Below are 13,469 nucleotides of genomic sequence, written 5' to 3'. Positions count from 1 at the left end.
GGACATCACAGTCAGGCCGTGCCCCCCCTCCCCACCCCCATCGTGTCCCCACCAGCCTGGCCAAGCCCCTGGCTGCGTCCCCGGGCACAGCACAGCCCGCTGGGTGCTGCAGGAGCTGTGGCTGGCGCTAAGGGCGACTGCAGCAGTGAAGTGGGAGCCCCAGGGTGCCCCAGCCCTCAGGAGTCCCCAGCGCCTGTGCCCATGGGGACAGACCTGGGGCACAGCTGGGCACACGCAGGGCCCCCTGCTCCTAGCAGGGACAGCACTTTCAGAGACGGCCGAAGGGCATCCATCCTCCTCCTCCTCCGCCACCACCCTGCTCGGGCAGCCTCCGGGGATCGATACGGTACATTAGCAACATTAGCACTTGCTGAGGCTGCAACCCTCACGCTCAGGTGCCTGGCGCAGGCCTTGGGAGCCGCAGGGTGGCTGAAGCAGCCAGCACTATCCTCATACAGCAAGGGTAAAAGGAGTACAGGCCTTGGTGCCGGGGCATCCCCTGCGCCTTGGGGCCAGCTCACAGCATCCGCAGGGCAAGTGGGTGCCCAGGCTGTGAGGCAGGAGGGAGCGGCCGTGGCTCCCCCGGCCTCAAGCAGCAGTGGGGATAACCAGGCCAGGGGAAGGGCACAGAGCAGGACGCGCGTCCCCTCCAGCCACGGGGGGGGGGGAGCAAGCCCCCAGCTCTGCTTGGGCACCCGCATCTCCCTCAGGACCCGTCCCCGGCTCTGGCCAGCCCCGTGAAGGGAAAAGCTGGGTGGAGCGCTCGCCTCGCCAGCTCCGACGCTGTCGCAGCCTGAGCCTGCGCTGGGGAGCAGGGGGTTAACGGCAGCTGCAGCAGCCAAATGAGCTTTTTGCTGCCCTAATGGAAACCAATTCCCCAGCCCGGCTCTCCGCTTCCCACTGAAGAGCCCAGGTGCTGGCTAAGGACATTCCTGAGCGTCCTTCGCCGGGCGGCCGCCCCTGCGGGTGGCACCGGGTCCTCCGCGGGGACCCCACCGGGCCCGGCATGACCCCGGGGTGGGTTTGGGGGGCGGGGTGAGGGGTCCCTGCCGGCTTGCCCGGGGGCGGCTGCGACGAGGGCAGCGAGGCCCGGCGACCGCGAGCGGGCACGAAGCCGCGGGGGGGGGTCCCGCTCCCAGCAGCGGCCGAGGGGCGGCCCCGACCCCCCCCGGCGGCAGCGGCCGCGCAGGGCCCGGCCCGCTCGCAGGGCGGCAGGGGCGGGAGGGCCGCGCACCGCCCCCGGCCCCGCGCCGGGACCAATGGGAGCGGGGCCGGCCCCGCGCCGCCGGCGCGTAAATAGCGAGCGGAGCGCGGCGGGCCCCGGGCCGCGGACGGAGCCGCGCGGGGAGGTGCCGGGCGCGGAGGGGCGCGGAGGGGCGCTCGGCGCCGCGGGGACGAGCGGCTCCGGGAGGCGGGCCCCGAGCCCCCCCGGGGCCGCAGGGCACCGCCTCGGTTCCCCCCCCCGGTGCCGGGGAGCCCCCCCCCTCCCCGGGCATCCCGAGCGCAGGTAACGCGGCGGCGGCGCTGCCCGAGCCCCGGCGGCGCTGGGCGGGGGGGCGGGGGGGAGCCGTCGCCCTTGAACTCTTCTCGAGCCCCGCGGCTGGAATCGGGGGGCCGCGAATGCTCGGCGGGGAGCCCCCCCCGCGCCCACACGGCACACGGCGGGGGCCGCGGCGCGCTGCCGCCCGCATCGCCGCCGAGCCCGGCCGTGCCCCGCGCCCGCCCCGAGCACCCCGAGCGGCGCAATGGCCCCGGGGGTGCCCGCGGAGCCGCTGTGGCTGCTGCTGCTCCTCCAGCTGTGCGCCCACGGCCGCGCCTCGCTGCCGGCCCGCAGCTGCCCCGCCGCCTGCATCTGCACCTCGGACCTGCTGAGCTGCAGCCGGCAGACGCTGCAACGCGTGCCCCGGGCGCTGCCGCCCACCGCCACCACGCTGGACCTGAGCCACAACGCCCTCACCCAGCTCCACGACCGCTGGCTGGCCGCCCTGCCGCACCTCGAGGCCCTCCACATGAGCCACAACCAGATCAGGGACCTCTCGCCGCGGGCTTTCCACAACGCCTCGTACCTGCGGCACCTGGACATGTCGTCCAACCACCTGCACGCCGTCGAGACGCACTACTTCGAGGCGCTGGTGAGCTTGGAAGAGCTGCTGCTCTACAACAACCGCATCGCGCGAGTGGATGAAAACGCCTTCGCCAAGCTAAGCGGCCTGAGGAAAGTTTACCTGAGCTGGAACAACCTGACCACCTTCCCCTTCCGCTCCGTGCAGGGGCTGGGCAACTACAGCCTCCGCACGCTGGACCTGTCCTCCAACAGCCTGAGCAGCATCCCCGTGGAGGAGCTGGCAGCTCTGCCCGAAAACATCGGGAACGGCTTGTACCTGCACAACAACCCCGTGAGGTGCAGCTGCCCGCTCTACCTGATGCTCCAGCGGTGGAAGCAGCGAGGCTTCAGCTCCGTGAAGGATTTCTTCGAGGAGCACACCTGCAAGGTGTCCGACACCGTGCCCCGCTCGCTGATTAAGTTCCTCAAGTACAGCCACATGTTCGAGAACTGCTCGGCCGGCCCCGAGGACGTGCGCCCTGTGCCCTTCCCGGTGACCGTGGGCCAGGCCCTCCTGCTCACCTGCAACACCAGCCTGCCCGACGTGGTCACCACCTACATGTGGATCTCACCTCACCACGAGCCCATCAAACACCCGGGGAACAGCAACCGCTCCGTGGAGGTGTACCGCAACGGCAGCCTGAAGATCGCAGCAGCCAAGCCCTGGCACTCGGGGGTCTACGTGTGCTTGGCCATCAGCAGCCCCCACAATTTCAGCAGGATGTGTGAGGTCAACGTGACAGTCCACTACCCCAAGCCAGACGGGGAGACCTTCAGCACTGGCCTCACAACGCTGCTGGGGTGCATAGTGAGCCTGCTGCTCGTGCTCATTTACTTGTATCTCACGCCCTGCCGCTGCCTGCCGTGCTGCAAGAAGCCGGCCCCTCTCAGCCCCCCACAGGAGTGCAGCGCCCAGTCCTCCATCCTCAGCACCACGCCGCCCGCCACGGACGGGACAAGCCGCAAGGCCAGCGCCAACAAGCACGTGGTCTTCCTCGAGCCCATCCGGGAGGCGCAGAACGGCAAGGTCCGCCTGGCCCTCGGCGAGGATTTCTCCGACCCCAAGCATCCCAAGGTCCTACAGCTCAAGTCGGACTCGGAGTCCATCAGCTCCGTCTTTTCGGACACCCCCATCGTGTCGTAGCAGGGCAGGGCTAGGAGGAGGCTGGTGCCTCCCCAAGAGCTGTTTTCCTCCGTCGCTGCTCAAAGCAGGATCATCGGACACCCCAAGTTCTCAGCTTGACTGCGCCCTGTGAGGGTGACCGGCATTGCCCGCGACCGCTTCAGCCACGAGCCCCTCGTGCCCGCCAGCACCCAGCAGGAGCTCCTTGCGTAAGCCACCGGCAACGGCCTCTTTAGCACAAGGGTAACGCTAACGAACCCAGCGCGCCCGAGAAACCCCCGCTTTGTCCTGCAGCCAAACTCCCCGGCAGCGACACAGGGGCTGGATTTCTGCCACGGCCATGGGAACGCGAGGCCCAGCCCAGTGCCATTGCCCTGGGCACCCTCAGCACTGTCCCTGGGGGGCAGCGCCACCGTCCTCTCCCCACCCGCACCAGTCCCCATCTGCGTGCCATGGTCTGGAGCAGGGGCAGTGTGTCCCTGGGGCAAGCCCCCCCCGACACCACCGGGCCCCGCATGCACCCATCAGCTGGGGGGGTTGGGATGCGTCCCCTTCCCTAAGGCAGCTGTGCAGGGAGGAGGGGGCTCAGCTCCCAGCGAGACGCGCAGCCGAGCAAACAGCGCAAGCTTTTGCTTCTTAACACTCACGAGAAGCTGTAAATAGTAAAGACAGGCATGCACGAGGTGACGTGATGCAGCGCCCCGACCCGCATTGCTCAGAGCTCCCTGTGCCACCAAGGACGATGAGGTCTCATGCACCACCCGCCCTGCTGTTTCTCCTTGAGACGGACAAAAGCGCTGCTCAAGCACAGCAAATAGCAGTAATCTAATAAGCCTATCGATAAATGTGAGTGATCTCCTCTCTTGGGTCATAATTCTCTAGTTACATTTGAATAAAAATGCCTATTTTTTTAAGCTCACCATGGGCTGAGTGTCTCCTTGCCCTTGCAGGGGGGCGGCGGGAGCTGCTGTCCCCCTCGCTGGGCTCTGAGGGGGCCCCTGCGGTTTGCAGCAGGCTGGCAGCCTGCCGCGCCACCAGGCTTGTTCGGGGAGGGGTTAAAAGTTCTGGGGCAGAGCAGAGGTTCCCCCTGCTCAGTGACGCTGGGGAGGTGGGGAGGGAGCAGCAGCAAGTGCCACAAGGGCACACGAGGGACAAGCAGGACTGAAACGCGTGGGAGCGGCACCGTCAGGAGCGCAGCTCGGGGGCAGGCTGGCCCTGTCCTGGGCTGAGTCCTGACCCCCTCCGCGGGCGCAGGTGCCCAACCGGCCAGGCAGAGCCGCGCCGCTTTCCCCTGTGCCTCTGCCCTCGCCACAACCCTCCCAGCCCCTGCTGCAGCTCCCATCTCCCCTCGGCCGCTTCCATCGCCGCTGAGGCCACCCCCTCCCAGTTTCTCCCCCTCCCTCCGGGACTGGGGGACCACATCTGGACACGGGGGGGGGAAGCAGAGGGACAGCAGCGTCCCTCCATCTGCCAGCCACCACCACCCCTCGGCAGCCAGGAGGTGAGCACACAGCTGTTGCCAGTCCTCCAACTTTTTCAGCAATGAAACAAGCAGCCTTTTTTTTTCTTTTTTTCCCCCAGAAAAAAAGCCAACTGTGCCCAAAGTGCTCACCAGAAGCTCCCCACCTCTGCGAGGACGGGGAGGGTTTGGGAGAGCAGCTGTCCTGAGACGGCCGCAGCGCCGCTGGCCTCCCGACACCGACCTGACCTGGCGCGGCCGCATGTGCTACGTGCCCAGCTGCTGCCAGCCCCCGCGGCCGCTGCTCTGCGCGAGGGACGGGGAGGGACGGGCGCCGCCAGCCCATGCCCTCGCTCCCCGCGCCTGCCCTGTCGCCTCCTGTTAGCACAGAGCCACCGACGAGCCTGGGACGCCGAGGCGGTTGTGCTGGGGTGCTGCCGGGGCTGCGAGGTGCTTCAGCGCTGGGTGGGTGGGTAAGCGGCGCCCTGTCCCTTGGGGACAGAGGCAAGGTGATGGCACAGCCTGGCTTTGTTCCAAGGCGGGGATGCCACCGAGGAGGAGCTGGATTTGCCCCCCTCAGTTTCTGGGATGGGCTCTTTATTTGGGAAGCTTAATCTGCTTGTGCTTTGTTTGGGCAAAACCATCCCCTGCCGAGGGATTCAACTTCTGCTGCAGGAAAGCAGCACTGCTGATGCTTTACCTGCCGTTGTTGCCTCAGAGCCTGGAAAAACCATCCTAGAGAGGTGCTACAATGAGGGGACGTGATCCTTCACCCTGCCAGGGCTCCCGGGAACCTCCAAAAAGCAGTGCTGAGGAAGGGACGCGAGGCAGTCCAACCTGCACCAGCGCACAGCTCCCACCGGGATGGTGCCAGCCCACGCGGGGCAGCGCAATGCGCTCATGGGCTGCGGCTCAGCACCCTGAAGGGCAAGGGGGAGCGCTGGTCGAGTCCAGCCCCTCCATGAGACCTTCTGTTACCATCCTTGTAGGCCTTGTCCCAAAGCTTCCCGCTCCCCTGTGCTACCAGCAGCAGCGCAGGCACTGGTGCTCCTGCAAACCTGTACCCTCGGCTGAGCTAACGCTCAGGGAAAGCCCAGGCTCACGGGAGTGTAAGGAAAGCTCCCAAGGGCCTGTCCGAGGCTACAGCAGCCAAGAGAAGCCGGGGAGAGCTCATCGAGGCCGGCTGCAGTTGGTCTCGCCCTGCAGGAAGGCTGAGCCCCACTGTGCCAGGACAGCATAGCCACAGCTTGTATCAGCACCGCTCCCAAGGGCTCCTTTCCTGGGAAAATCCTACCGCTGGTTCACACTTCTGTGATGCCTGGAAAGGAGCAAGGACGTCTGAACTCTCAGAGCAGTTCATTAAGCAGCTTGAAAGACAAATCTCAGCAAGGACAAACGTAGCCACAAGCACGGCCTCCCTGACAGGCGGGAGTTGGAAACATACTGGCCATTCCCTGAGGAATTCACCGTCCTCTCCCGGCAGCCCTCTGCAACGTTACAGCTCCGGCTCGCTGCCAGCCGCCGGCCTCTCACTCCTTGACTCTGCGAGGTGAAGGAACGGGGCTGCACAAAGCACGGCGCCCCCCCCGGCACCTGCGCCCGTGGGAACGAAGGAGCAGGCTCCAGCACTGTCTCCCCTGGCACTTCCCAGCTCAGCACCTCAGGCACTTCCCTCCTGTCCTCCTGGGCTGGCCACACGATCTGCAGAGCTGGAGCTGGAGCCTTGCCTTACGACGTTCCTGGTTTTCCAAAGAGATGCGGGCAGCAAAGCCTGGTGCACGGCAGCACGACGCCTGTGCCCACCAGCCCTGGGGGGCTGGGGAGATCGCAGCCTTTGCGTCCTGCTGCCCAGGACACGGTCTGTGGAGCTGGCGGCTTGTAAAAGCAGCACGGTCCCCAGCCTCCTTTTCCAGCCACGGCACCTAGGTGTGACCCAGTCACGCTGCTGTGCTCCGGCTCCTGCCCCTCCCCCCCCCCCCCCCCGACACACTACACCCAGCAAGACCTGGGTACCGCTCCTGAGTTTTTAGGGCAAGGTAGCAAGGGCTCCTGCGGTCTGAGGGATGCGGGAAATGTCTCCTCCTGCACCTCACTTCCACTACAACCCCGGCATCATCAAATGTGTTGAAGGAGCATGAGCATCTAGGAAGTGACCAGTAACTACCGGGCTGCAGAGAAATGCCACGTGCAGAGGGGAGCAGCCCCTTGGGTACCCCAGCATCCGAGCAGGCGGCCAGGCTGCATTTAGGAACCTGCAGACTGGGATCTTCTGTGTCTTTTTTAATGAGGGCAACCCAAAAGCCATCTAGGAATTGCACAAAGCCTTCTTAACCTGCCTCCACCATGTGACCTCGTGCCTGCTCACCTTCTCCCCCACCGAAGTGTGAGGTCTGCCCTGGGAACCTCTCCGTCTCCTCCTTCCTGCCTGTCCGGCCCTCTGCACCCACCTGCCTGGTGCAAAGGAGAAGCAGCAGCCATCCAGCCTGAATGAGCCCAACACCAGTCAGCTCAGTGCCACACCTCCCGGCAGCTCCCACTGGCCCGTGCTCAGCATCCCAGTGTCACAGCACGGTTGCTTCTGGTCCAGGATCCCCGTCCTGTGCTCCACTGGCAGGCACAGCCATCCTCCTGGTGCCCACAGTGCTCTTCCCTCTGTCCTCTCCACCTTTTGGGCGGTAATCCCTGGGAGATGCACCCTGAAGGCAGCTTCTTTAGAAGATGCACTGCAGACAAGTTTGCCGACTCCTTGCCCGTGTCCCAGCCCTACACGCCACAAGCCCTGACCCCACTGAGCGCATCCCCCTCACGCAGGGCCCAGCAGCCAAACCTTCGGGCCTCGCCCCCTTCCCATATCGCTCGCTCTCACCAGGATCATTACCCAAGCTCTGGCCAGCACTGCTCCATTAGCTCGCTCCAAAGGAGGCTTAATAGAAAATCTGCTCAATTATTTAGCAGACAAACAGGGGGGATGATACCGGCTGAAGGCAGCCAGGGTCTCTGGCGTGGGCTCAGCGATTCAGACCAGCTCCTGGCTCAGCCTGCCAGATCCTCCTTTCCCTCTCCTCCCCGTGAGAACAAGGCACGTCGTTAGGGCCTGGTGAAACAGGGAGCAGCAGGCATCCCTGCGTCAGCCCCCCCAGGCACCGAGCCTGCCCCTTGGCCAGGACGCCACGGTCAGACGTGGGCGATGCGCACCAGGGAGGAGGCCGAGAGCGGCACGGAGGCCTGAGCAGCCCTGCAGCAGCCTCGCAGAGGCCCAGGCTGTCTCGAACCGAGGAGCTGTTGCCTGTTTAGGAGACAGCCAGGCTGTGCCGCGCTCTCCTGCTGAAGAGGCTGAGCGCCCTCCCAGCAAGCCCTCGAGGGCAGGCCGCTGCTTTGCTGGGAACACGGGTCTATCAGCACGCCCCTGTCGTGGGAACCAGAAGACCCTCTGCCAACAGACCCTGGCTGGAGCTAGCAGCCTCGCAGGCTGTGCCCTGCACTACTGTTCCTCTGCCCCCGTTCGTGAGACTCATTCCAGCCCGTGGCTGAGCCAAGCCATGAAATCCTCAGGCTCTGCTCTTGGCCAAGCCATCTGCTCTCTAAGGATGCTCTGCTGTCAGTGAAAGGTTTCCCTCTCCACCCTCCAGCCCCAGCAAGCATTCGGGAGCTGCGGCAGCTGACCCCTGGAGGCTTGATGGAGATGGGTGCCCACGGATGGGGTGGGCGCCGAAGTTTCGGCTCCCCACGAGCAGCACCAGTGCTGCCGGCCCCGACGAGGAACGCCTTTCTTCCCTCCCAAAAGCCCAGCCCGCTCTATGCACAGACTAACGCATGCGATGTATCAATTGTCTCATCACATCCCAGCCTGGGCAATGTTCCCTACCCTTGTGCTTAATGGCTCTTTTTGTGCCAGGAGCCCGTAATAGGAGGACTTGATGCCTGGCTGAGCGTCCTGTGCTGGGCAAGGAGCAGCTGAGGCATCAGACTGCATCCTGATAACACGGCTGGATGAGTCTGCATTTGGGGGGGGCCCCGGCTGGCACCAGGCAGGGCCCCAGCTCTCATTACTCCTGCCCTTCCCCTGCTCCACTCCCAGAGGAATCTGTGCTCGCTGTCCCAGGGCAAAGCCTCCAGCCAAGTGCCTGGTCCAGGGTCAGCTTGCTTCCACGGCTGGGTTAGAGGCAACCAGAAAAAACACCCAAGCCACAAAAGTCATTTGAGTTACTGTTCCTTGTCCTCATCCTCTAGGGCACAGCCTCCCTGCAACGAACTAGTCAGGTTAACACCTGGTGTTGTAGGTAATTCCCAAAGAGAAGTTCCTCTAAGCAAATTCACATCGTATAATCGCTCTCTGTTAATGATTTCTGGAAAGCTGGGAGTTGCCAAATGGGACCTGGAAGAGATTCCTACCTGCTTCTAGTTCTGCCCAGGCAGAGTGCTTCTGCAGGAGCAGAAATGCCCATCCTGTTACTCTTTTTTCTTTTTCTGTTGCTCTCGGTGTAGTGAGCAATGTCTCCTCTTGACTTCATGTAAAATGGGTCTGATCTGCAGAGCCCAGTTACACCTGGGACCCTTTAAGTGACTTCCTGCAGCAACGTGACCCGTGGCAATCACCTCCTGCTTTCCCTTCGCCGTGAGTCACCCTGCCCGTGGTTACGCGGAGCTCTGCCACCAGGCTGCCCGTCTCCTCTGCGCTGGTAGCGATGGGGGTCTCCAAGCTGCTCAGCCTTGGTACTTCTGCGTCTTGACTGACCTAAACGGCCTCCCTGCAATGTCTGCCTGCCCTTTATAGATCAGTGGCAGATCAAACCTCAGATTTAGTGCTGGGCTTTGCAAAATCACGCAGAAGCATCTTGTTTTATAGAATTTTTTTCCTAGGCTTCCTCCAGTCTCATCTCGTGTTTCTCCTGCTCAGCCAGGCCCACCGTAAGGCCGTGTTACTCTGCCTGCATCACCCCGCTACTTCTCATTTATTTCTGCTTTCCAGTGCCCACGGAGGTGACTGCAAAACCCTTGGTGATCAGCCAGAGATTTGCCACTTCCCAGCTGCACAGCAGGATACTGCATCTCTGGTTTGTCACCACGCAGCCAGCCACTGTCCAGCCCCTGCGGACACCGCTAGCACACAGGGGACAGTGGCACTTGGCAGCGTACAGCCCCTGTGACACCAGCTTCCCAGCTGTCACCGACCCAAAGCACGATTGGCTTTTCAGGTAAGGGAGACACAAGCTGGAAGATTTTTGTTTCCCCAGGACTCCCTGCAGGCTGGGAAGGATGTGATCTTCATCCCACTGCCGTCTTCTCAGTGCTTTTTAGAGTCTGCTGAACTGAAGACCAGGGAAACAACTTTTATCCCGGTCATCTGGCCTGGGACAGATGTTCAAGGGACAGGAAGTCCAGGGAAGGATTTCTCGTCCTGCCAGGCATACAGGGAGCTGCTTAATCACATCTTCTCCTTCCTTCCAGGAGGAAGTAACCAGTTGTGGCATCAGATTTGTGACATTCGCCTTTTCCATGCAGCAGGATTCTGAGGGCGAGCAAAATACACCCACACCCCCAGTCCAGCAAAGCCACTGATCAGTGACCTTGTGCTAAGCACTTGGCACTGTCATCCTTGGGGCTGTGTGACTGGTGCAGCAGCCACGGGAGGCAGGGTATAATTAGATGTATTTGTGTACATCTTTGAGTCCTTGAGAGAAGAAGCTGAAAGACTGGCTGCAGGGCTGAGCCGCTCAGCCAGATGGGGCTCTGCTCTCTGCAAAGCCAGAGACTATCATGTTCTCCCAGTGTGAAAACAAGCAGGATGTGCAGTGCAGGCAGGAGAGCCCCTTCTCCTACAGCATCCTACAGAGCACAGTGGCAGGGCGACACTGGGAGAGAGCAAAGACAGGGCTGCTGAGTGTAGCAGCATGAGCTTTTTTTCAGGGCTCGGTGCAAGCAGGAACAGTATGCAAGCACACACAAACCAGCAGTCTGAGCTGAGCCATGGCTTCCCTGAGAACATTTTCAGCGAGGATGTGTGGAAGCTGTCCTGCTCCCAACCACAGACAAGGCCATTGGTGTGTTGAACACAGAGATGTCCTTTGATAAGGAAAAGTTTGCCTAAAAAAGGGTAGCAGACAGTGACCCCACCCTGCTGGAAGTACAATTTCCTGAGAAACCACCTCAGTTACAGAGCAGGGGTTTAAAACACAACGGCTTCTGCCTGCTCCAAGCACATCTTCCTCTCCTCACCACGCAAATATATTGCTCCCGTAACGTCACCTATGACACAGACTACCGCAGTTACCCAAAACAATGCCATGTGCAGTGATGCTGTGCTTCAGAAAGCAAATCCACTCACCCCTGAACATCGGTGTCCACAAGCAGTCGGACCAGTATTCCCGTCACAGCCACAAGAATTGGGTAATGGTCCACACTCTCCAACCCTGTGGAAGCAAAAGAGAAAGATGGAACCACACAACAGACAGGACAGGGCTGCACCACTGCCCTAAGACTTGGTGGCAGAACAGTCCAGGATGCAGGGGTTGTGGCTTTGGCTCTCCAGCGGCCTGCAGGGTGACCTGGGCTCCCCCCATGACAGGAGGTTTTCCCACTAATGTGAGCTACAGGCTTGGGCACTGCCCTCACAATGGAGCATCCCTGCCTCTTCCAAGCCTCGGGATGGGAAGGAAATCTGTCCCCTGCTAAGCAGGAAGGGAAATGTAGGATGCCTGTAACATAGCACCTGGAGCCAGGTTCTGCTAACAGGCAAAACTCAGTCACCTCCAGGAGAAAGAGGACGGCTGACATCGGTGAGAACAGCTTGCTCCAGCAATTCGGTGCACCCTTTACTTGATGCAAAGCACAGGAACCAAGTCTGCTACCTAAACTGAAATCTGTCCAAGGCTTTGAGCCTTTCAGCCAGCTCCAGTCTAACCCGTGTCAGGTGTTCCTCTCCACCGAGACACCTGCCAGCAGTGCAGCACAGCTGCCACCTCTGCTGCAGACAGCCAGACCCACACATCAGCTGCCTGCAAGGACAGCGGGCCTGGGGGGAACCAGGGCTGCTGGGGAGCCAGGGGGGCAGGCAGAGGCTGGAGGCCTCGGAAGAGCATCAGTGCTCACGTCACCTGGAGGATGCACGTGTCTTCTGGAGACAGCACTTCTGCGGCAATCCATCTGACATGACAGGCTCCCCAGCTGGGGATGTGGCAGGCCTGAGGTCTGATCACACACAAAGACTTTGGCCATAAGCCACCCCCTTCCCAGGGGCACTTCTCCAGCATGTTTTCAGCAGAGGGAAGGGACGGAGAGCTGATGCATGGACTCACCTGGCAAACGGAGGTTGACCACTCTGTCAAACAAGTTCCTTTCAGCTGTCACACGATTCAGAACCTGGTTCAAGAGCTGCATAGGGAAAAGCAGAGAGCATTTGTATTTTCTGGATGGGTCTTCCTGTGAGCAGCATTCAAAGAGCGTGCTTTGGAGCAGCACAGCTTACTAACATAGTGCCTGGGAGCTGATGGGTGCTGCACGGGCACCTACTCTGCTGATGGATGGCATGTGATAGAGACAGGGTTAATAAAAACTTTTAGAACTAACACATGCCTCTTTTTACAGCTCCTAAATCTCAAACCTGAGCTGAACAGCTCCGCAATATGCTTCTTTCAGAGCCCCAACAGCGGGAGCATCAGCTGACACTGGCTGTCATGACCTGACACAGCCTGGAGAAACCGCGTGGCTGCACGTGCACATTGTGGTCCCATAAGAAGGGCTGAGCAAGGGGCTGGACAGGGCTCCCTTCTCTGGCCACACCAGCTTGCAGCACAGTCCTAGCCTGGCCCTGGCACAGAGGAAGGCAGCACCACATCACAGTGGTTCTACTGCACCCAAACCTCACAGGGAAGAGTCAGCCTGAGGTCAAGACACCCGAATCTCAGCATCTTACACCTAAATCTGAATCCCACCTACAGATGCCAAGCTAACTCTGTGGATACAGCTCTTGGGAAGCAGAAGGTACTGCCACAGACCATGAAGAACAAGCTGGCAGCTGCTGCTGGGCAAAGCAGCGTCAGCGGGGTGGAGATGGCAGCAGGATGGACCTACCAGCCCTGGAGCACAGGAAGAGCACAGAAAGCAATGCACTTCTCTGCTTGACAGAGCATCACCACAGGCTGAGATTTCTGCACTGAAGGAATCAACTGCAAAGGCACTTAATTAGCCGCCATTAGCTCTCACTCAACCCCCAGTGGGATGAGCAGGGACTGCTCCAGGCCTGACACAACTGCTGCAAGCTGTGCACGGTCTCTGTGCACAGCATCCCGCTTCCTGCCCCCCCGCACGCACAAGGAGCTGAAAGCTGCACCCTTTGTATGGGCACACTCCATGGTGGGGCACAGCCTCACGGGGACACCAGGACAAGAGGGGGATGCTGCAGAACTCCGCTCTGCTTGGCTCTTCCCCAGATTGCCCCAACTATGCGCTAAGGGCCGCTTCAGAGGACGCTTCTTCGCACTTTGCAGAAGGACGGTACCTGGGCAAGCCTCCGAAGCAGCAGCTCTGACGATGGGCGATTCCAGTCCAGAAAGATCTCGGGGGCCAGCGTGACGGTCATTTCCAGCACCCTGAGCAAGCTCACCGACAGGTCGAAGCAGGTGGCACACACCTTCAGCTGGCGGCTGTCCACAAAGTTTCTCTCCAAGCGCTCCGCTGCCTGCTGGATCTACCAAGCAAGAGAGAGAGCTCACCAAGGTGCCTCTTCCCAAAAGAAGGGCCACGACCCCTCCTCCAGCTTGGCTCCCGTGTGTGCCAGGGAACTG

The 13,469-nt window shown here is 61.6% G+C and overlaps 2 protein-coding genes across 4 annotated transcripts in view; one reads left to right on the top strand and one right to left on the bottom strand.

Annotated features, from left to right (window-relative positions):
* The window catches only part of RNF123 (ring finger protein 123), a 50,478-nt gene that overhangs the window by 1,422 nt on the left and 35,587 nt on the right, over nucleotides 1-13,469 (bottom strand). For all 3 annotated transcript variants that reach the window (XM_083796026.1, XM_083796025.1, XM_083796027.1), the window contains 3 exons: nucleotides 13,184-13,372; nucleotides 11,982-12,057; nucleotides 11,012-11,096 (listed from right to left, as the gene is read on the bottom strand). In XM_083796026.1, the coding sequence (XP_083652152.1) occupies nucleotides 11,012-11,096; nucleotides 11,982-12,057; nucleotides 13,184-13,372 (350 nt within the window). The remainder of the gene's footprint in view (nucleotides 1-11,011; nucleotides 11,097-11,981; nucleotides 12,058-13,183; nucleotides 13,373-13,469) is intronic.
* On the top strand, nucleotides 1,296-4,327 carry AMIGO3 (adhesion molecule with Ig like domain 3). Its single transcript, XM_083796049.1, has one exon. It carries the CDS (start codon nucleotides 1,746-1,748, stop codon nucleotides 3,246-3,248), a length of 1,503 nt encoding a protein of 500 aa, XP_083652175.1. The 5' UTR covers nucleotides 1,296-1,745; the 3' UTR covers nucleotides 3,249-4,327.

The sequence above is a fragment of the Anser anser genome, assembly GCF_964211835.1.
Source record: "Anser anser genome assembly, chromosome: 12".
NCBI lineage: Eukaryota > Metazoa > Chordata > Aves > Anseriformes > Anatidae > Anser > Anser anser.
Note: the sequence above shows the minus strand (reverse complement) of the source record. Positions and strands in the feature narration are given on the sequence as shown.